Source organism: Phoenix dactylifera, chromosome 9, assembly GCF_051530095.1.
Source record: "Phoenix dactylifera cultivar Ajwa chromosome 9, Ajwa_hap1_PhDact_Kaust_v1.1, whole genome shotgun sequence".
NCBI lineage: Eukaryota > Viridiplantae > Streptophyta > Magnoliopsida > Arecales > Arecaceae > Phoenix > Phoenix dactylifera.
The window spans coordinates 1671270-1692811 of record NC_143198.1 but is presented as its reverse complement, the minus strand read 5'-3'; the positions used below and the strand labels follow the sequence as shown (position 1 = coordinate 1692811).

Here is a 21542-nt window from a genome sequence, read left to right as displayed (position 1 = left end):
TTGTTTCTGCTGATTCTTTAAAAATGAGTCAGATTTTGACTAGGTGTACATGTTGGCTTGAAGGTTTGACTTGTAGTAGCATAGTCATATACATATCATGGACTGGGATATCATCAGGAAATTCCAATCCTTCCCCTGGAGAGTTAGTCCTGACCCTGCCATCCGTCGAACCATTTCACACAGGGATATGTGTATGATTATGAAATATTTCGCAAAAGGATTGGAATTTCCGGACATGTTCATATCATATACATGATATGTATATAGTCAAAATCTCGGACCACATCCATGATATGTGTATGACTATGAGCCATTTCACACAAGGATTGGAATGTGCTGATGATATTTTGGTCCTGACCATGAATATTTTTGCCTTTTCTGGGGTGGCAAACTTCCACAAAAATATATAAATTTGGCATAGTAATCCTTTATTGTTTTTTGATACGGTAATCCTTCAGTGTTTAAGAACTAGTAGGATGAAGGCATTGGAACAGCAATAATGATGATAGATCCAAAATAGTCTCAAAAGCATACACCAGATTTTGTCTTTTCACTACTCCTATAGATCATATAAAAAGAATACCGTTGAAGGGAAAGAACCACATTGACAAAATGGCCATAATGCTATATAATATGAACGTATTGTCTATGTACACTGCACTAAAAAGAGGGATCCTGCTACGGATGATACTTTCCTTCTCCATGAAGCTAGCCTTCTATCAATCCTTTCTATCAATGTATAAGCCAAGCTCCTTGGGGGTGTTTTCGATCACTAATAGGCAGTCCATCATAGACAAAGGGAAAGGTGTCAAGCTTATAGTTTAACAACCTAGCCAGCTCATCTCTCTCTTAAGTTGAGAATGATGATGGAACTCTCTTGCTCAGTTTTATCTGAAGACCTGAAACCTTGTCAAATATTAATGGCAGGGCTTAATGGTGATGATTTTTAGAATGTCTGTGAAAACATCACCCATTCTAGTTTTACTCTTGCCGAAGCATGCTTAACTGTAGAAATCTAATGAGATCCGGTTTATTAGTATTGGTATGATTGCACCTGTCACTTTTTAGGGCATCAGGGCATCGGCTTCCAATGTAAACAGACTCTGGAGAAAGCGGGTCTCCTTGGCGAATCCCGCGATGGCATGGGAAGCATTTACCTGGGATACCTTTAATTAAGATGACAGTTAAAGGGTGGGAGAGAGGAGACCTGAAATCTAGTTCATCCAAGTGGGTGGAAAACCTCTAGCTTCAAACATGGTTCCGAGGAAAGAGCAGTCTAGATGGCTGAAGGCCTGCTCGAAATCAAGTTTAAAAAGACCCTTTGTTTCAGATTTGCGACAGTGATGGATGATAGGAAGGTCAAACATAAGCTGACCCAGTAATGAAGAAAAATTAATAGCATGTAACGAAAGCTCATAAAGAATAGGTAGCTCCAAATAGAGCTAGACCAACCAAAATACACCTATTTGGGCCCTGCATGTTCAAAGACTGAGCATTGTGTATGCCGGAGGCAGCGCAACTTTGTATCAAGAATGGCAGTGGATAAGAACATGATGATTGGAGTACAAGAATCTATACATGATCTGTGTTTGATTTTTGCATTCTTATTACAGTGTGATCAGCCTGAAAAAAGGCGTTTGGTCTTTCAATGTTGAATTTAACGAGAAGATCCTAGAGCAGTAATAATTAGCTGAGAGGTCCTTCTCATGTCAGCTCCAGCTCTTTTGAACTAGCCATCCTAGCATTGTCACGGTCACGCTTAAACATAATGTAAAGTGGGCTGTAAAACAAACAACATAAGCCAAAAGGAATGACTGTCATTGTTAATAGTCCCCTAGAGAGTGCATATGCCCCTTGAACAGATCCATTTGCTAAACTCAGAGACTTTGAATCATAACCATAAATCTTCTCGGTAAGATATCCGACAGCAGGTGCTGCAAATGAAGAGAATGAACCTTCAAATGCACGATCGAAGGCGTATATCATGGTACGATGCTTCAAAGGGACAACCTCAGCAAACATTGGGTTATTAGCACAAGTAGCACACCAGCTGATAGAGAGGCCCATGAGGAAGAGAGCGACAGCAAAGGCGTTCCAACTGTTCACAGACTGAGGGATGACTGCAAGCACAATCCATGAGAAGGGAATGCCCATGAAGGCACTGAACTGAGCACACATGATACGGCCTGTGTCTGGGTAGAACTTTGATACCCGGTCTGCTATGAATCCACCCATGAGGGAGCCCATGGCACATCCGATGGCAAAAAGACTGTTCAAGGCAGCTGAGCTATTATGGTCAAAGCCTGAAAGGAAAGATTAAATTGTATACCTTTAAAAAACACAGATGCCAACACTGTTTCTAATTTTATTAAGAATCTGTCTGTGGAAATCTAAATTTTTGATGTAATGTTTCTCGAGGATCGTTGCTTATCAGGTCAAATGTTCAAGATTTTGGATCTGTTCATACCTATCAGTTCGAACCACAATGTGAAGAAAACCATGGACGTCCACGGCAGTGAACCGACAATGCCCTGCAAGACAATGATCTGAAATGTTTGCACTTTCATTACAGATATCATTGCTAACCAGGAATCACCCCAGATAGAAGGTGGAGGTACACTACCTTTACCAACCAGAGAGGTCCTGAAACAGCCAGGAAACAACACAGCTACATATTACTAGAACATTGACTAGTGTTGGCATTTGCATGCAAAAGATAAGAGTGTATAGGTTAGTGCAAGATCCCTTTCCAATTACTGCAATCATTTAAAACTTTGATATCCTGAAGTTGTGGACACATGTTACGTTCAGGAAATGCATATGAAATGAATATACGGCATCCCCCATCTCTCTCTCTCTCTCTCTCTCTCTCTCTCACACACACACACACACACACACATACACACACACACACGCATGCACGTGTGCAGGCACAGCACACAACGCACATACACGCAAGAGAAGCAGCAAGGCATTGTAAAGAACTTAAAGAAAAGATTAATCAGATATAATAGTTTCCATATTATATCAAATATACAATCCCTTGATGCACACAACGCACATGCACATCATTAATCATCATAGTTGGGACCAAAAAATCAGGAATATTTGGAATGTTAATGTCAGATTATGAAGTACTATAAATTTCTTCACCAGCCATGTCTGCTTGAGCACTGGGTGTTCAAAACATGTAAGATTATTTTCAAAAATCAATATTTGATGACTTTTAGTTTTCTTCGTATGGTAAATGATCCCAAATGAATAGGAGCGGAAGCTATAATTCTAAACAACTTTTTCTCAATGTGGGAACAGATCCAGCAAGAAAACTGGCCTGCTTTACTGTCACAGCCAAGAAAACTGTCACAACCGGAGAGAGAAAAGGACATAAGTTTTAAGAAAAAGAATGTGATGGAATTGAGACAGCCATAGGAAAAGATGAGTCTTCGAGCCAATATTGTCCAAATCAGGTCCAGTCAGGTTGATTATGGTACAAAGCCAAGTTTGTGCACATTTGACCAAGAAAAAAGCAATGACAAACGGAGGCGGAAAAACTTGAATGAGGAAGGTGAAGGATTATTACATATATGGAGCAACTTCAAACTTGAAAGGTGGTCAAACGAGAGATAAACCTCAAAGTTATGTTTTTTTTTTCTTTTTTTTTGGGCACAGGGAGAGGGGAGTTGAGGCTATATACCAAATTGAGTCCAAAGACTCCTAACACCAACAGCCCTGAAGAACTTCCATCAGTAAGCATTTAATCAGGAATCAGAAAGTTTGATTCCAACTATATGACCTTTCAACCCAAAAGCTGGTTTAAGATATTGTGCCAAATGCCAACATCACTTTCTTAAAGTTTACAATGCAACAAGCTCAAGGTTCTATTTACTTTGGTACCAAGATAACTTGAGAAGCAATTGTTCAGGAGATACCGGGCATATACCAGTATACAAAGGATAAAATCACAGAGAAGAAATGGAAGAACAGAACACTTTATAAAGATTATACACAAAGAGAGGGCACCAACTAGTGCAGTTGGTGAAGTCTTTGGGAGCTGGTACTAGGACCTTGGTTTGAGTCTTGCCCTCATGGTTGGGGTTCCTCCATCCTAGTTTTGTTTTTTTTTTTTTAATAAAAAAAAAATCCAAGAAGATGCATAATTTAACAAGTCAAACTTCCAATTTTTAATTTAATATGTTTTATTTTTATTGATTATATTAATAATGCCATTACTGCTTAAAAGCAATCGCTAGAAAGGTGAAGTTCACCAATAGTCTCAGAATTTGAGGCCGTAAAGGAGTTTGAGTTAAATAGTGACTACAGTTTGGCAAGGGAAATAAGCATTTGTGATAAAGCGGAGTTTAGATGGCTGTTATCCATGATCTGAATAAAGTTTTTTATTTTTTGTTTATCATGTAATTTGGTAAGTACACTCCCAATCTGGGAGTCCACATCTTTTATTTTGCACCCGCACAACTGAAGAACTTGGGGTATATTTGTTTTCAACCTGTGGTAGTTATGGCAGGCAAAGACAGACATTCAGACAACCACTCGTCCGGAGCCTCAAAGTTGAAAGGTGCTCGAGAGTTTTCAGTTTAATATAAAAAATAGATAAAGATAAAGAATTATGAAATCAACCATTTTGTCCAACATTGAGCTGTTCTAAAGTCCATCAAAAAAAGTTTGGGTTTGGATATCAAAATGCAAATACGAAAATTAAATGCATCATTGGAATCAGTGAAATGGATGCTAGACATACAATAGGAAGTGTTTTCACTTGTTCCAAACAGAAGTAACATTGCTGAAGGACACTAAATGGAGGTTCTCGATGTCAGTAGTATTGAGAGCCAAGCAATCAGAATTCTTTTGGTTGATCACTAAGGTCCAAACATCAGCAATCTCAAATCCCAGCTTAGAGAGTAGTTGTTAGCAGTTGAACGAGTTTTCAGGGTCCTTGGCTCCTCGCTGTGGGTTTCAAGGTTGTTTCAGAATTCTGCATCTTGGGTAACTAGTTTGTTTTGCATGCAAGTGGTTTCTCTTGTATTTTGGTCTTTCTGTTTGACTTTCCCTGGCCTTTGCTGGGGCATTGTTCTGTATTTTATTAGCTTAATGAAGACATGTTAGACCTGTCTAACTTTTCCCCAAAAACAAGAAAATTAATGCATCACTAACACTTACGATGATCACGCTAAATACTTCATTTCTTAACCTGCCTGTTTAAATTGTGTGTAATGCCATGTCTTAAGAAAAAATGACCCCAAACAACAACTCAACAGTAACCACGTATTTGAAGGATCATTGACAACTGTGTTTACCAAGATATTCAAACTTTGCAAAATCAAATTATTTTTTTAAGGAAAGAACTTTATGAATTGTCAGCATAACCATTTCTATTAGTCAAAGAACTTACTTACGCAAAGAATCTGGATCATTCCTAAGGCCAGTCTGAATTCTTTTACAAAGCTCCATCCAATCATAAACAATTTGCTAATTTCTCTCCACAATTATTTAATGTTACTTCTAAGTAAATAACAGAGTTAACTACTGCACATCTATCTACATTTCTATTGGTTCAACAAGTTTTTAGCATTTTAGGAATATAGTTTGTATCTTAGAATGGAACCACCCAAGATGCATTACAGATTGTCTGAAGCAGAGAGTGCTGTCTTTGTGAACAACACAATCCAAAAGGATGAGAATGGCAATGCACTTAAGTGAGTCTCAAGAAACTAGAGATCAGATAGCTACCTTTCAGAGTCCTCCTCGGTGCCATGAGTCATCAGAGTGGTTCTTCTAGGGTCAATAACAAACATGTAAACAAGAAACCCAATCAGCAGACTCAATGATGCCATCATGGCAAAGGCAAAACGCCATCCTGGCACTCCCCAGAATTCTTGCCCAGCCATGACTGTTGCCAAAACACCACCTCCTATGCCCCCTATAGAACCAACAAGGCTCAATAATCCAAATCCAGTACCACGCACACCATCCATATAACTATCAGCAATGAAAGATTGCAGTGCCGGGATCACGATAGCCAGCCCAAAACCATTCACTGCTCTCCAGATTGCAACCTGCCCAAAATGCTGACTAGCACCGACTGCAGCTGTTGATAAGGCCCAGAATGCAGTGCCCATTGCAAGAACTGCAGGACGGTCATAGTGAAGTGCAAGTACACCTGCCAAGGGAGATGATAACGCCTGCACAAAGTTTCGTATGAATGTAAGGTATCCAAGCTCAGTAGGTCCAGCATTGAAGGCCTCACTGACTTCTTTGTAAACAGCTGGAAGGAGATTCTCATCAGCGCGCTCCATTATAGAAGCCATGTTGATGAGAATAAGAGATACAGAGAACCCAAATATCTTCATTGCCCTGTCAGATGAGAACAAGTATGGCATGAAATAGGAGCCTTAGTCAACAGAAGTATAAATTAATAAAAACTCTCTAGTTCTATATTCTACATTCATCTTCTGACATGCAGATAAGAAGATAACAAAATGCAATTCAGAATAAGAGGAAAAAAATGATGACATGCATAGCTGGATGAAGATCAGAGATATCTTTTTTATATCTGACATTCATGAATAAGTTTCCCTTGCCAAGCATATCCCAGACTATATATGGCAATAACAGATTATTGCAGCAAACATTATTGGTGCTTTTTTTTTCGAGAATGCACCCTAAAGGTTGCAAAATGAATTCTAGTTATTGATTTTTAGTCAGCATATAACTATACCACAAGAAATGGTAATGTTGGAAGTTAGATCAATCACTTAGAGATGGAAGCATATAATTGCTAATCATAATAGCGATTGTACGCTTTTCTGAGGCTTGCCTTGCTTTGCGCCTCGGGACAAGGCTCTCCAAGATACCCTGAGGCTCCCAGGAGAGGCTTTACGAATCAAAGGATATGCATTACAAAGACAGGCTCACAAGGGGTGTATAAACAAACTAGTACTTTATGTATAGCCCTATATGGAATGCAGCCAAAACTAAAACAACATCATGAGAATGCTGTATGTGGACCCAAAAACAAAACTACATACCGGAACATATATTAGTAGACATTACCCACCATATATACACTTCGCATTGGAATAAGAGATTGTTACCAAATTTCCTAACCATGTGTAAGCATGTCACTCAAGCCCTTTAATTTTTGAATGAAAAGGAGAGGGGCCGATTGCTCACCAGCTTTACCTTGTTTTTCATATGTCAAGATAAACAGAATTTTTTCAGGATTTTTTTTTATCCCTTGGATGCAAAAAAAGCTAGTTTGAAAAACAAAGAATGGGAATTCCCTCACACCCCCACCTAGAGCAAATGCGTATGTTACCATAGGTAGCCCTCCACCAGGCCTAAAGATGCCCCCAGAAGAAGCTCATTTCATGAAGTCCACCATATGAAGCCTATCCCTTTTTAAGTTCTCATGCATGTTTTCTTCTTTTTTTTTAATGGAATAGTTCTCATGCATGTTGCATCTGATATTATGATAAATAGTTGCATCGATTGTCATGAATTTTTGCCGCATTCTTTATGTTTTAGTTCCAATTAGAGCTTTTACTTTTGCAGCATCACCCGTTTGGAGAAGTGAGTGGATTTTTTTTGATATATGTTTTATAGTTAATATTACAAGCATAGAGTTTTCATGAGCAAAAAGCCATTGAAAAGTTGCAAATTTGCATAAAATTTCAGCCCCTGGCTTTGTTTTTTGGAGAAATTCTCCAGTCTCTTCTTTCTCTTATCCTATGGGTGAACGAATTTCCCTCATTATCTCTAATCCATCTTCCATCATGAGATATTTTCAGCCCAAACCCAAACCCCATGCTTCGTGAGATAGAAGGTCTGGACAAATCATCGACGTACGTGGAAGATTTATCTCCTCTCCATTGTTGGATTAAAAACTAAAAGCATGCTTAGGGTTTCCAAAGTCAAAGCTTTCAAAAAGCTCATCAACTCTGATTAGGAAAAAATAACAAATAAAATTCATTTAAAAATTCGCCCAACAAACCAAAAAATCACCAAAAATATGAGAAAATCCCTCAATCACAATAGTTGGCAAATCCAGTTGACACAATCAAAACTAATTCATCAACATATGAATCCCTTCCGCACACAAAGTATATTCTGAAAAACAATGTCCAATGGAAGGGGAAATCCTGCAAAATGATAGAAAAATAGCCCATATTTGTTCCATTATCAAAAGGTATTCCATTCCATCACAATCTAAAACTCCTAAATTTATTAAGATTCAACACGTTTCCTTCCAAGCTACGAGAGGAAAACAATTTGGCAATGAAGGAACCCAACTTTAGAACGACCAGAACAATAAGAACAACTTACCTCATTTTCCCGTGAGACGGCGAAGTGCAAGCACTAGAAGAACGGGCCCTGTTTCTCATGAGAAAACCAGATCAAAGAACCGATCACTTCCAACGGCTTCTCCCCTCCTCTTCTTCTCTACATCTATAATAGGATCCATTGAAGACAAAAAAGAACAAGAGAGAGTGATAGGAATGAGATCCGGTGGTAGATTTTGTAGGTCATTACGGCAGATTTCAGGGGTAAAAAAGAAATCCAACGATGAAATGCGACCGGGAAGAAGAAGCACGTCGTCTTTATTTTATTAATTAATTACTAATTTTATTATTTACGGATAAGGCTAGTTGAAGGTCGTGTCGACGTGGGGGCCGCTTAGAGGCCGTGGACGGAGAAGTCAATGGTCGGCTGTCGGCTCGGATTGGAGGACGGTCAAGGTCGACAAACTGATCCGGTCCAAATCTAGATCTAGATACTTTGCATAACGGATTTTGCGGTCCTCGTGATACCATGCATGGCACGCGTCCATGTGTTGGAATCCTCAAATGGTGGAATAATAGTTGTTATTTAGTCTTCTTGCTATTAATTTAATGAGAATGATATCTTCCACAAGTATTCAAATTATGATATTTACCGAAACGAGGCTGTTCTTTAATTCTACCTCTAAACAGTTGACTCAAGATTCACTAAATTATTTCAAAAGATCTGGTAGAACGTTAGATGGAGTAAATAGCAATCACCATTATTTATAGGTGTCACTTTTGCTAGCCACTTCTCTTTATGTTTCATCACACTCGTTATAATGACTAATGTTCTGTCCGAGCATAATCCAATTTAGGCATATAGTGGGTAAATAATGGCTTAGAGAGGAGTACTCCTTATGATTGTATAGTGCCATTGCTGAAACCTTGTGGGATCTCAAGTTTAAGCATGCTTGCAATAAAGATAGAAAAAAAAAAACCTTGGCATTTAAGTACCTTCCTGGTTTATCGCATCAATTCATGGGAAAGAGAACTTTTTTGTGCAGGAAACGAGCATTCCATAACATGACTGACACAAATAGTGACAATCATATTAAATTTGTGCAGGCAAATGAAAAATTCTACTATATAGCTAGGGTATTACATACACAAGCAAAGGACAATCACATTAGCTAATGATGACGTATTTAACACCTAATGAAAGCATTTATCCTTTTGAAGTGTACAGGGAACTAACAGAGGCATTCAGGTAAACTCTGTTGGTAGTACTTGCATTTCTTGTACCATGCCCAAATTACAAAACAAAATTTGAATGAAGGAGCTTTATGCACAATCCAAATTACCTAAACATTCTAGATAAATGTCCATTCACTTGAAATGAATAAGATTTTTTCCTTTAAAGTGCATAGGAATTAGCAGAGGCACTTAGGTAACTCAATTGGTAGCACTTGCAATTCTCGTATCATGGGCAAGTCGAAGGGCAAATTACAGTACAATTAAGTGAACGAAAGAGCTTCGGATATGTACAATTAAGAAAGCCAAACAATTAGCACGAGCAGGTTCTATTCTCTTCCACTAAAGAGCATAGTTCCCCCAACAAACTCCAAGCCAAACTATTGTTGTACCTGAAGAAAACTTCGAAATAGTTCTTTTTTTCTGCAGAAAAACCTACTTATCCGAACAATCAAAGCTCCCTGTCGTATTCATGATTCTACATGACATGCAACCAAAAATCTACCATTTGCCATAAAGAACTACTACTCTATGGGAAAAAACCGAAGGATATGAAATAGGAAAACAGCAGATACCATGAACAAACTTCGGGTATAAGCAGCGTAGATAAAGTTAGCCAAGCTTTAGCATCTTGCAGAATAGGAATGACAGATTGCACATATCCGAGTTGCCTGCTGTGACAGTGGAAAGCACGTTACAGGTCTGCACATCAACAGAACAGAGCTCTTGAGACAAAGACCAACCTGAACAAAGAAAACTATATAATATTTGCTGCTGGCCTGCTGCTTTCTACATTGTGCATAGACTGCGTAGATTGCCACAAAGCAAAATAAGCCTGAATCCTTCAATGGTTTGAAACCAGTTTCCTATAAAGCCACGGGGTTTGACCAGCTGACGAGACATTCTCAACTCTCCTTCAATAGAGGGAACCAGATCTGCGGAACTCCCATGGTTGAAGGCAACCTTTCAAGGGGGAACTCAAGAAGACAGATGAGGCTGACAACTGCCTCTGACGCATGGAGACTGAAGTTAGATAGCTAAAAGTGCTTCTCAACTTCATCCTCTCGCCATCATCTGCTTGAAAATCAGGCTTGTGACGAACAGCAGAAATCTGTAACGCCTCAGGCAGGATGCAGCTGCATAGGGAGCCTGAAAAATAATCCAAACATATTATTATGGTACATTGTTATAGTTTTAGGCTGAAAAGGCTAATTATAGAAGAGCTTACGCAGCAAACAAGTATAACTATGGACATTATGTGGATATTACAATGCCACAAACTTGGGAAACTGCAGTCCTAAGACCTGCAGAATGATGAGATAATAACAGAACCATAAATTGGCAAGTAAAGCATGATATGGTACTAGCAGGTTAATGGGGTTACTCAGCGACCCCATGCCGCCATCTGAAAACTGTAGAATGAAAATATTGCTACATCATTGCCACTGTGGGCAGTCCACTCAAGCACTGCATTCTAAGTTCATAAGTCAATCTCAGTGGTCACAGTTTACTTGCTACATAACAAGATAGAGAATAAATTTAAGAATCCAAGATTTGGATATGCTGTATAAGTTGGTAGTAACACAAACTCTAAAAAAAAAAAAAATGTGCGCTGATTTTCTTGTTATAACTTCATCAGTCAGTCTCAGTGTTCACAGTTGACCTACCAAAGAACAAGACAGATATATCGAGGTTGATATATTTAGGGATCTAAGATTCAGATATACTGTATAAACTGGTAGTAATCATTATATAATACTTCTTGATAACACAAAATCTAAAACAAATGCATGTGCTCATTTTTGCATGTATTTGATCTTGTAAACGTGTAAGCAAGGATGTGTCATGTCAATTGATAGATTACTGGAACAGCTGAAGTTAAAAATCAGCACAAATATTTAGGACCATCTATAATGCTAGACCTCTATGAATTAGTTAAAAGTGTAAAATAGTTCAAAACAGGTCTATAACAAAATAAATCTAAGTAACAAAGGATGGGTTCATTTTGAGGTTAAAGGAGGTTTCGATGGACCCTTTAACCCATTTATTCCACTTTAACCTACCAAATGTTATAAAAAAAAAACCAATTGAATCCGATGGCAAAGTGGAGATTTTGGGAGTTGATAAAGCTACTCTTTCCACCTAACCCGGAGTAAAAGTATTCCACACTATAGCCTGGAGTGGCTTATTCCGGAGTAAAGTGGGTGAGGGGTAAGATAACCTATTTATTTTAACAGGACAGTCACAGAGCTTTTAATAAACTCATGCAGTTTTCCCTGTTGGTGCACAACAAATGTAAGCAATGACATCACACGCAGATCATGTGCCCTAGCTGTAATGAGAATTACACACAGTAAGGTGCTGCGACCAGCAGACACACAGTAAGGTGCTGAAACCAACATGACACATTATACTTTCTAGTCAAGAATCATGCAAACCATGCCTATCAAACTAATAAAATTACTTAACAAAAGGAGCACAGAGTCCATAGAATACAAATCCAAAAATTGTACTATTGAAGGAAGAATGAAAGCACTGATCTATTGTTCATTCTGTCACAAGGATACAACAAATGGAACAGGTAGTATGAAACAATTCAATTTAGTATGATCATAAGTTGCCATGAAGGGATATTGGTGTTACACCTTCGATCTTGTTTTGGGATTTCTAGCACAGGTGCTTAAACAATCATTTATTTTTTAATAATCAAGGCACAAAATAGGCTTTTAAATATGACCTTTGAGACATGGTAGTTGAAAAGGCTTGGCAAATGTACTTGTGAGTCTGCATGCTAGTCGTAGAAACCAGTAACAAGCCTATGCTGAGGAGGGCAAGCAGTGGCTATTAAATTATTGGCAAATTTTAAATATGCCAACCCAGATATCAAATTGTTCGGCATAATGCTTTGTTATTTTTTTCCAGTGTAAAACTAAGGTTGCATGTTTTAACACTAAAGGTGCTTCACTGGATCTGCGCACATGAAGAATCTATTTGCCTGATAGCACCCTAAAGGCAAATAGGTGGTGCTTCACTGGATATGCGCATATCAAGAATCTATTTGCCTGATGATACCCTAAAAGCAAATTGACCATATACCGTGAATCATGCAGCTGAACTATAAGCATACAAACAATGCTTGTAGTGTGAGTGTCAGGCCTACCTTCTAAAGAAGATCAGTGAAGAAAAGGCTTCAAGAAATCCCACACCTGATTCTTCATATGGCTGAATAGCTAAAGATGAACCAGCAGACTAGCCCTCAGAAAGAAACTATAGTAATATAGGCAATGCTACATCATTCAATACAAAGTCCAGAAATTATTAGTCGATTCTTTATTGGCCAAGAATCAGTGAGTATTCATTCTTAAACAGTAGTTATCAAAAGAAAAGAACCATCCCCAATTATTTAAGAACTCCTAAAATATCACTTTTCATGAACTCTGGAAAATAATAATTTTAATGAATTTTAATATGTTACTCATTTTATTAATTTTGTTATTGCTTGTATCATGCTTTCAATTGTAGCATGTGTTTGTATATCTGTGTGTTTATGTATATATTTTAATAAATTTTAATCTGATATTCGTTTTATTGATTTATTATTGGAGTATCATGTCTTATATTGTAGCATCCATATTGTGGCATGCAAGCATGTAGGGGATGTATGTATATATGTGTGTGTGTGTGCGTGTGTGAATATTTAAGAAATTTAATGTCGCTCATTGGGCGGTACCATGCTTTCTATTGTAGCACGCATGCATGCATGCGTATATGTATGTGCATATGTATGCATAATTATTTTACACATCTTTGCAATTTTTTTCATTTAATATAATATTTGTGAGTTTCCAACGTAGTTTTCCTTAACTTGTCAAATATTTTGCAATTTGCCCAATTTTCAAATTTTACATTTGCCATATTATCCCCTAATAATAACAAACTTGTGATTATAGCATAAGGCACTAGAATGAGGTGAAGCAGGCAATCCATGGTGACATCAGTAGCTTATGATGTATCGCCTAACCATAGCAAAAAACACCTATAAAAAATGAAATTACCTATATTGGCAAGTCGATTGACCCATTTTGGAATTGATTTGCCGGTCAACTTATAACAGATATCCTTGCAGAAATGGTTGCAGTTCTTAACAATCAAGTGGTAGGTATCTCCATTATACTTTACAGAATTGAGCTCCATAAACTCTCTGACCTGGATAGGGTCTAAATATGTTGTGCCCATGAATATTGACTTCCGAAATCTAAAGCCTGGACACCGACGAGGCTCGACTTCAAAGACACCACTACTTGGGTAGTCATGTGCACCAAATGCATACTCCACACCATGAACTGTATATACATAAAGCATTAGTACATTCTAGAATACTTATCTACACTATGTATAAACAAACAGTTTTGAATTTGAGGAATATACCATTCCAACTCCATCTACCTTTTTCTTATGAGAGTACCTTTCCACATCTCTTAGACTCTTACAATACATAACTAACTCCAATTTAAACAATCTAACTGTTTAAAAAAAAAAATCAAAGTTCAAGCTTTTAAAAAAGGAAAAAAACCAGATTTTAATTACTAATTGCACGAATCTACATTTCCTTGAGAACATGGAGGGAACAATTATTTCAACAAGTCTTCCAGGTTCTGGAGTTGCAAATTGGGTTCATATTCTTCACCCATGGCCAGATTGGCCATAAGTTGATTTGCAAAACATCACTTGCAGGGTGAATGAAAATTATCATGCATCACGTCCACCGACTGTAGATCCCATCACCTCACTCCCCTCAAGCCCTGACACCAGCCTTTTTAAAATCCTAATGTGATCTCATCAACCCCAAAGCCCTGGGCCTGCAACTGAAACTGCAGGCAAACCAAACAATTAGTTGCAACTTCAGTTGCTGAATTTCTTGTTGCCCTGCAACTTTAATTGCAGAGAACAATAACCATAAGCAACTGAAAACCCCCTTAAGATTAAGGAAATGCTAGGATAATTTTTGCACTTTGTTCTGCATTTTAGATATTCACAAACAAAATCTAAAATAACAAAGATTAGTCTTATGCTTCATTTATACTTGCATGTTGAAAAGAATACAAGAAAACAACAAAATCAAAATCCTTAATGAAACTACGTTGGAGAAAGAAACTTACCAAAATTGTTTCAATGCTAGGAAAGTTTAACAATGACCAACAGCCATACCGATTCCTGACATACTTTTGCCCTATGCACTAACCAATTCAAGACTACTTACCTCATCAAGACATTATGCCTTGCACCAAGTCATGATTAGATCTTCATTGCAGTGGTAATCTAAAATACTGATGATGATGACGATGCCAATAATAATAATGATAGTGAAATTTCTTCTGCTCCAGGATTGTGCTTCTTGTCGTTTTCCATTTTCCCTCTAAACCACAAGCTTCACTTCATTTGATCACATGGATGCATTCATTGTAAATGCCAGGACCACCTAAATGGAGGTGATCACAATTCAACAGTCAAGACCAAGCCTATCAGAAGAACATAATCAAATGTGCCCTTAGGTATCTATGCTGTTGGGAGACTGACTTTGACGTTGTGAATGCCAGAAACTTGAGCACAAGAAGTATTAAACCCACTGTTGCTCATTAATAAGTTCTCTAATGATTCACCAAAAGATGATGCTTTGTTTATTATGCTCCTCACCACCATCATATCCTTATCCTCATAAATATTGGAGTCCAGAGCAATTCAAAAATTAATGCCACATTTCTAGTTTACTACTTAGATATTCTCATGGCTTCGAGTTTCCAGATCCACACCAATTGGTGGTATCCCTATTCCTTTACCAATCTTGCAGCAAGGTCTGTTTCTCCTTCAGATCTCAATGGATGCATTTGTCAGATATTTTCCAAGCTCCTTTTTTCTTTCGCATTCTCTTTACCAGTTATACAGTTTTCACTTGTACTTTTTATTTCATCTATTCTTGTTTTCTCGTGATCTACATACATCTAGCATGACATCTTTTGGAAGGATAATATTTTTCTAACCTTATTGAAAATTAAAGTAGTTGATCAAACCATTCTCATGTCTAAAAATAAAATTTTCTCTATCAATTTGTTGCTCCAGCTAAGAGGATCATTTGTTTTGTTGCCTCGTTTATAGGGCATTCTATCATCGCATTGGTATCCTCCATCCACTAAAATCATCTTCATTGTCTGAACCAAAGATGGCAAAATTGATTTGCAGCTTTATCTAAAGAAATGTATCACTGGTAGTGATCCAATCAGAGAGAAGAAAAAATTTTCTCAACCCGCTCAACTCGAATTGCTCTAAAGAAAATTAGAAAGAGATGAAAAAATTACATAAGTAGGATTTACGTCCCTTTTTCTTTCATTGATGATGATAAAATTAAGGTATATAGCCTCTAATTATAATGGTGAGATCCGCCCTTGCATAATTCGGATCGGATTCCTCTCATAGCTTCACTAGAATTTATTTTCCAAACACTTAGTTTATGGAGCGTTTCCCCCCTTCAGCCTGTGGCCTCGTCCCCCTCGGAGGGAGTTGCAGGTGTTAAAATCAAGTTATCATTTCGTTCGGACTTCCAGTCCTCACTTCACTTGTTTTTTGAGGGTGATTTCTCGATCGAAAATCTTTGATAAAGCTACGTTTTGATCGATGAATAGAATCCCTCTCTATTTGGTTAAAAAAAGTCGATTATCTCATGTTTTTGTGTATGACTTTTAACATATCATAATGAACAGAACACTAAGTGTGCCAATGAGTAGCTTTGTAACGCTAAACCTCCTGACTAGTAGAAATAAACTCAAAAAATTTAAAATATTGGAGGTAGATCTCGATTTATATATTAACTTTGTCTTTTGTTGCTCAGTCTGATTCTTCTCGGATTGGAAGATACGCTTGATCAAAATCTTTTCTAAAAAAGAAACTTTCGGTTTGACCGGCTCTTCAGGGCCCAAACAATAGAATTTGGGCCTAATCACTAGGTACGCCACACCCTTTAAGGAGTAAATCTCGAAAAGTTATTAATTTTTTTAAAAAAAATTATCTCAATCGAGCGTCGTATGACTAAGTTATGACCTCCAAAAATTTGGCTCACAACTCAGCTTCCTAATGTGGCGAATCTCGCCCCGAACCCTATTCAGCCCTACCCACGTGACCAAAGTGGTCCACATCGAGTCCGGTGCTCCTTCTGGATCAGTTATAATATTTATGATGCACATTCTCTCTATGCAATGGTTACTAAATTGTGCGAAGATCAAATGTGCTAGTTTTGTAACAAATTCAGTTGTAAAAAGCTTCGAGAGAAGTGTCAATAGTAAAGAATAGAAGTTAAATTAATGAATTGTGCACAGTGCACGGGCAACTCTATGGCTCTGTATAAGACTACACTATTCTATTCATGAGGTACATAAATCAATTAGTGGGCTATATTGTATAGGGAAACCAAATACAAAAGAAAGAATTTTCAGCTGGAAGAATTGTTATTCCTTGTTCTTTTTTCCTTCTCTTTCATTTTAACTTAGCACATTGCAAAATAATGTTCTCATAATTTTTTTTCCTTTTGGTATCCACCTATGGATGCCTAATTGTCTTTAAAAAACAAATTAAAAGAAAATATTATTTTTTCTCTCATGATGCCAGCATCTTTTGAGTGGCCTGAGACCATTCATAAGAATAGTTGGTTGGATGGTGGAATCTATTATAAAACTGGATAGTTCTTTGAATTTAATGTTTCTCATTCTAGGTATAATGCTGCTAGTTTAATCAATGATTACCTCCATGTGCTAGCTAAAATCAAGAGTTCTAATGATGTACAAATGGTTCTTTAAGAACCTAAGTGTATCCACTTGTTCCATGAACTAAAAAATTTCTTTCCAGGGAGATATTCAGAATGCTGGCAACTAGATGATATATCATTTATGTTTAGCAAACTGAATAGTTCAGTGCATTCCTCCTAGTGTGAGGATCTTTCAGTAATGTTTTGGGCTTTTAACATGATTATATTGAGGAGAATTTTCTTGAAGGGTAAGGGCATATCATAACATATCACAAACCAGTACGCATCCACCCAAGGCATTATTTTCTTTTTCTTCTTGGTGTAACTATTTGTAGTGTGGTTCTTCCCAAGTTGTAGATTTTGTCCCCCTCTTGTTCCTATCTGATGCATCTGTTTAATTCTTGGCTTTCTGCGTTTTGTGAATATCTTTAAATTTCTTACTTGTCTAAAACAGAAGCAAAAACAAAAGGATAAGAAATCAAAGAATACAATCTACAGAGTGGCAGCATAAAATTACATTAGCCTATTCACGATGTTATTAGCAACTTTGAAAAATTAGGGCATCTTGCAAAACAGAAGTGCACTAAACTAGACATAATTGAGCTTTGCTATATAGCTAACTAAGTTCAGGTTTGAGGATTTAAGAGGCTAATAAACATTTTTGAGCATGTAACTAATGTATAGTCCACAAATACATGAAAATCATATCTTTCATCTGCAGCCACCGAAACTACTCAGTTACAGGCTCATAGCTCACATAGCTTGAAACACGTGAAGGATACAAAAAATATAAATACTTCATCAAACTGACCAATTCATTAAAGGAACAACGTGCATACACTTGCATATGTTGCAATGATATTATTCCTAATCATACAATATAGCAGTCAAGGAATGGCCAGCAATACCTTCAACACCTGAATGGAATATTCCAACGCCTGCCCAATAAACAAATCCATTCATTGGCGTAAGGTCATACACATTCAGATAGACTGGTGCATTTCCATCTGTTTTCTCAGCTGAACGAACCTTGGGGAACATACAGAAATGAGTGGAAGATTTACCTTTCAGGCGAAGAGACCAACTCTTCAGCAAGCCTAACTTCACTTTTTTTCTAATGACAAGGCAAAAGTTTAATGAATCTCCCACACACATATAAACAACCAAAAGCTGGCCATTTGGCAAACTGAATAGCATTAGTAAACTTAAAAAGAACACAGAAGTCCCACCCCTTCTTTGAGCCTGACTTCATATTTCTTCCACTGGTAAAAGAATACTTTCAGCTAGCTCCTTCTCACCATATATTGAAGGAACGAAGTGTCAGCTTGCCTGTCAGCAGACAAGATTACAGGGGAAACTGCTAAATGACAGATGCACAACTTAGAGGGGGAAGGTAAGATAACATCATATCAGACCCAGAAGTTTCATAAATAGCAATGATTGATGAAATATTGTATATTATATATAAATTAAAACAATGATTTTTATGTGAAAGTAAGGAACAAAATACAGGATACAAGAACAACAACAAAAAAAAAAACAAGCCCGAAAAATCCAAGACAACACACCAACGGCATGTTGATGATGTCATTTCTTCGAAGAGACATGCACCCGCACACTGTCACCAAATTTTAATGGGAAAATAAGTCAGAGGGTGTTTCCGCATAATTTTATAGCAGAAGGAACACAAGTTTCAACTTCTGAGAGAAAAAAAAGAACAGCATGTAAGCAAAACTAAAACCATACCCCAATTTTCATCAACAAATAATGTCCCACTATCATTTATATGATTAATAGATTCCTTGCTTCAATACTGGAAAAGTGTCATCAAGAAACAAACTTGAGGACTTCAAGACATAAACTTTGCTTTACAGTTCTTAAATATCAGCATTCCCCAAAAAGTATTCATTCAAGATGGAGCAGATGTATCCAAATCTGATACTTACGGAAAGTATTCAGCATGTATTGGGGTTTACATATGGACACGGACATCACTGTTATAGGGAGCACGTGCTTCATATACGACTACCATGAAAGCTTCAATTATAACAATTGTTGTACGATCCTGACATATCTTAAGGTGGAAGCTGATATTTCCCACCTAAATGAAGGCATGACATGGGAGGAAACAAGCACCTCAAGCATGCTTTGCATAACTTAGTAGCATTCTTCCAGGCATCACTTACAAACAGAAATTTATTGACTCAGCATCCATCCCATTAAGAAGTTTCTTAACTTTTGTAGACAAATATTTTGATGGTGTGAAAAGTCATCATTGAGGTATACAATGCTTAATGGAAGACCTTTATAACCTTTTTCCAGATGCAGGAGTTATCTTGCTATTTCTCTGTTTCGATGTCTTCCGATCATCTAGAAAATGAACCATTAGCTGATATTTCAAATATGAAAGATGACTTGAGATCTCATAATTATAAATAATATCATAGATGATAAATACGCCATACTACTTGACCCTGAAGTATGCTAAGTACAATAATGACCAATATTTAATGCAACTCTGTATTAGAAAATGGTCAGGAGATTAGTCTACTTAGTTATTAAACATCCAGATATAGCTCATATTACCCATCTTTGGAGTCAGTTTATACAGATCCTCAATGATGTCATCTAGTTATTGTTCGCTAAACCATCCAAATCTCAATTTATCTCTACATGGGTCCCTCACATACAAAATCATCAATACTAAAGTTAAAGCTTATCCTAACTTACTAATTATACCAATTATCCACGCTGCAACAATCGACGAAAGAGCAGTATATCTCTCATGCAAAATCTGTAGTTCATTGGAATTCCAGAAATTAACCGACATATGCTGGAATCCTCTGCAAAGGCCTAGTTACCTGGCCAAGGATTTGACCTCGGTCAAGATTTTAACGTGCAGACTTTCTTCCAGTTCTTGAATTATTTAGAGTGCTCCAGCAGCACCGTTTTGCAATAAATCAACTACAACCGATAACACTAGCAAGCTTGATTTTCATTAGTTGGTAGAGCATCTAAGAATATGTTTCCACGAGAAGTGGAGTATCACTGCCCCATCTATGTTCTATATACAAAATTTTCCTAACATTGCAACTAAATATTTATCCTACGAATGGCATGATTAAGAAGAAAACAGACTGATGTTGCTTTGGAAAAAGCTGAGAACAAAAGATTTCTAGTTTATATGTTATCATGGCATGGTATTGAATGATATCTGATATAAGATATCCAAAAACAATAAAATTAAATTTGACCTGCAAAACTAGATATATCCAATTACAATGCGATCATATTAAACCTTTACATTCCTTTTTCACTTTGCACGTTCCATGTACAGTTTTGTCATACTTTATCCTTGCACTTGCATAACTCTTTTAGGTTAAAAGAGTAAAACTAGACACAAATATAGACATGGGTAAATTCACGTCATGTGTTCTCATTGATCTTATTTTCTTTTATATATAGAGATGTAGATATAGATATACGTATATAAATAGATATACCCAGAAAAATGTTTTTGAAGTATTCAAACATCTTAATGATAAGGATACAGAAAATAAAAGGTGCATCCCTCGTGCTATCTATTTCATACATCACGATTGGCATTGTAAAAGAAAAGGAAAGGCAGAAAGAAGGAAGGAAGGAAAGTCTTCTTTGATCTGATTCCCGAAAAACCACGCGATCTATCGAATATCTCCCAGCAAATTACCAAAAATACACCGATAGAAAGCCACCAAATTGGATGTACATTGCCAAGAAAAAAGAAACTTCCAAATCGAAGATCCAAAGAAGCATAAAAAACAAAAAACCCAAATCCCATGAATCCCTTCAATCTCTGAACTTTATAATCCAAAAGCCCCAGTAGTCGAAAACATTGAAGAATTACAAAAAAGAAAGAAGCCAAGAAAAGAAGGCATCAAGAGCATGGGAGTGGGACGGAAGTCCAATTACCAGTCCTGGAAGCACCCGAGAAAACGAGTCCGCCGCTTAGCGAAGCGCTCCGGAAGCCCTAGAGCGGAAAAGAATGCGAATAGGATTATAGGAGCGACACATTGCGGCGGTGAGAGAGGAACTCTGGCGATTTGGGACGAAGAAGAGCTCTCAGTCCTGCCGCCTCTCTCACTCCCCTCGGTCTCGGGCACGGGCCTACAGTAAAGAAACCGACAAGCTCTCTTTATTTCTTTCTATCGGAGCGCTTTTTACTTTTTTTTGTCCGTTTA

General features: G+C 37.3%; 2 protein-coding genes across 13 annotated transcripts; both read right to left on the bottom strand.

The window, feature by feature from the left end:
• Positions 1 to 1539: 1539 nt before the first annotated feature.
• LOC103704553 (uncharacterized) lies at positions 1540 to 10679 on the bottom strand. Of its 2 annotated transcripts, XM_088703906.2 has the most exons (6): positions 10274 to 10316; positions 10106 to 10201; positions 8341 to 8463; positions 5746 to 6369; positions 2468 to 2643; positions 1540 to 2303 (listed from the first exon to the last, which is right to left on the bottom strand). In XM_088703906.2, exons 3-6 carry the CDS (start codon positions 8397 to 8399, stop codon positions 1705 to 1707), a joined length of 1458 nt encoding a protein of 485 aa, XP_088560032.2. In that variant the 5' UTR covers positions 8400 to 8463; positions 10106 to 10201; positions 10274 to 10316; the 3' UTR covers positions 1540 to 1704. The 2 variants fall into 2 exon arrangements, with proteins under 2 accessions (XP_088560032.2, XP_008786124.4); XM_008787902.6 differs by having other exon boundaries at positions 10106 to 10679.
• LOC103704552 (deSI-like protein At4g17486) lies at positions 10117 to 21501 on the bottom strand. 11 transcript variants are annotated; one of them, XM_088703910.2, is made up of 6 exons: positions 21274 to 21501; positions 18552 to 18682; positions 18387 to 18436; positions 18231 to 18260; positions 13586 to 13873; positions 10117 to 10679 (listed from the first exon to the last, which is right to left on the bottom strand). In XM_088703910.2, the coding sequence occupies exons 2-6, from the start codon at positions 18572 to 18574 to the stop codon at positions 10447 to 10449; spliced, it is 624 nt and encodes a 207-aa protein (XP_088560036.1). In that variant the 5' UTR covers positions 18575 to 18682; positions 21274 to 21501; the 3' UTR covers positions 10117 to 10446. The 11 variants fall into 11 exon arrangements, 10 of the variants coding, with proteins under 10 accessions (XP_088560036.1, XP_038971740.1, XP_038971739.1 ...); XM_039115812.3 differs by having other exon boundaries at positions 18552 to 18651; positions 21274 to 21500; XM_039115811.3 differs by adding an exon at positions 18891 to 18940 and having other exon boundaries at positions 18231 to 18436; positions 18552 to 18651; positions 21274 to 21499.
• Positions 21502 to 21542: the final 41 nt, after the last annotated feature.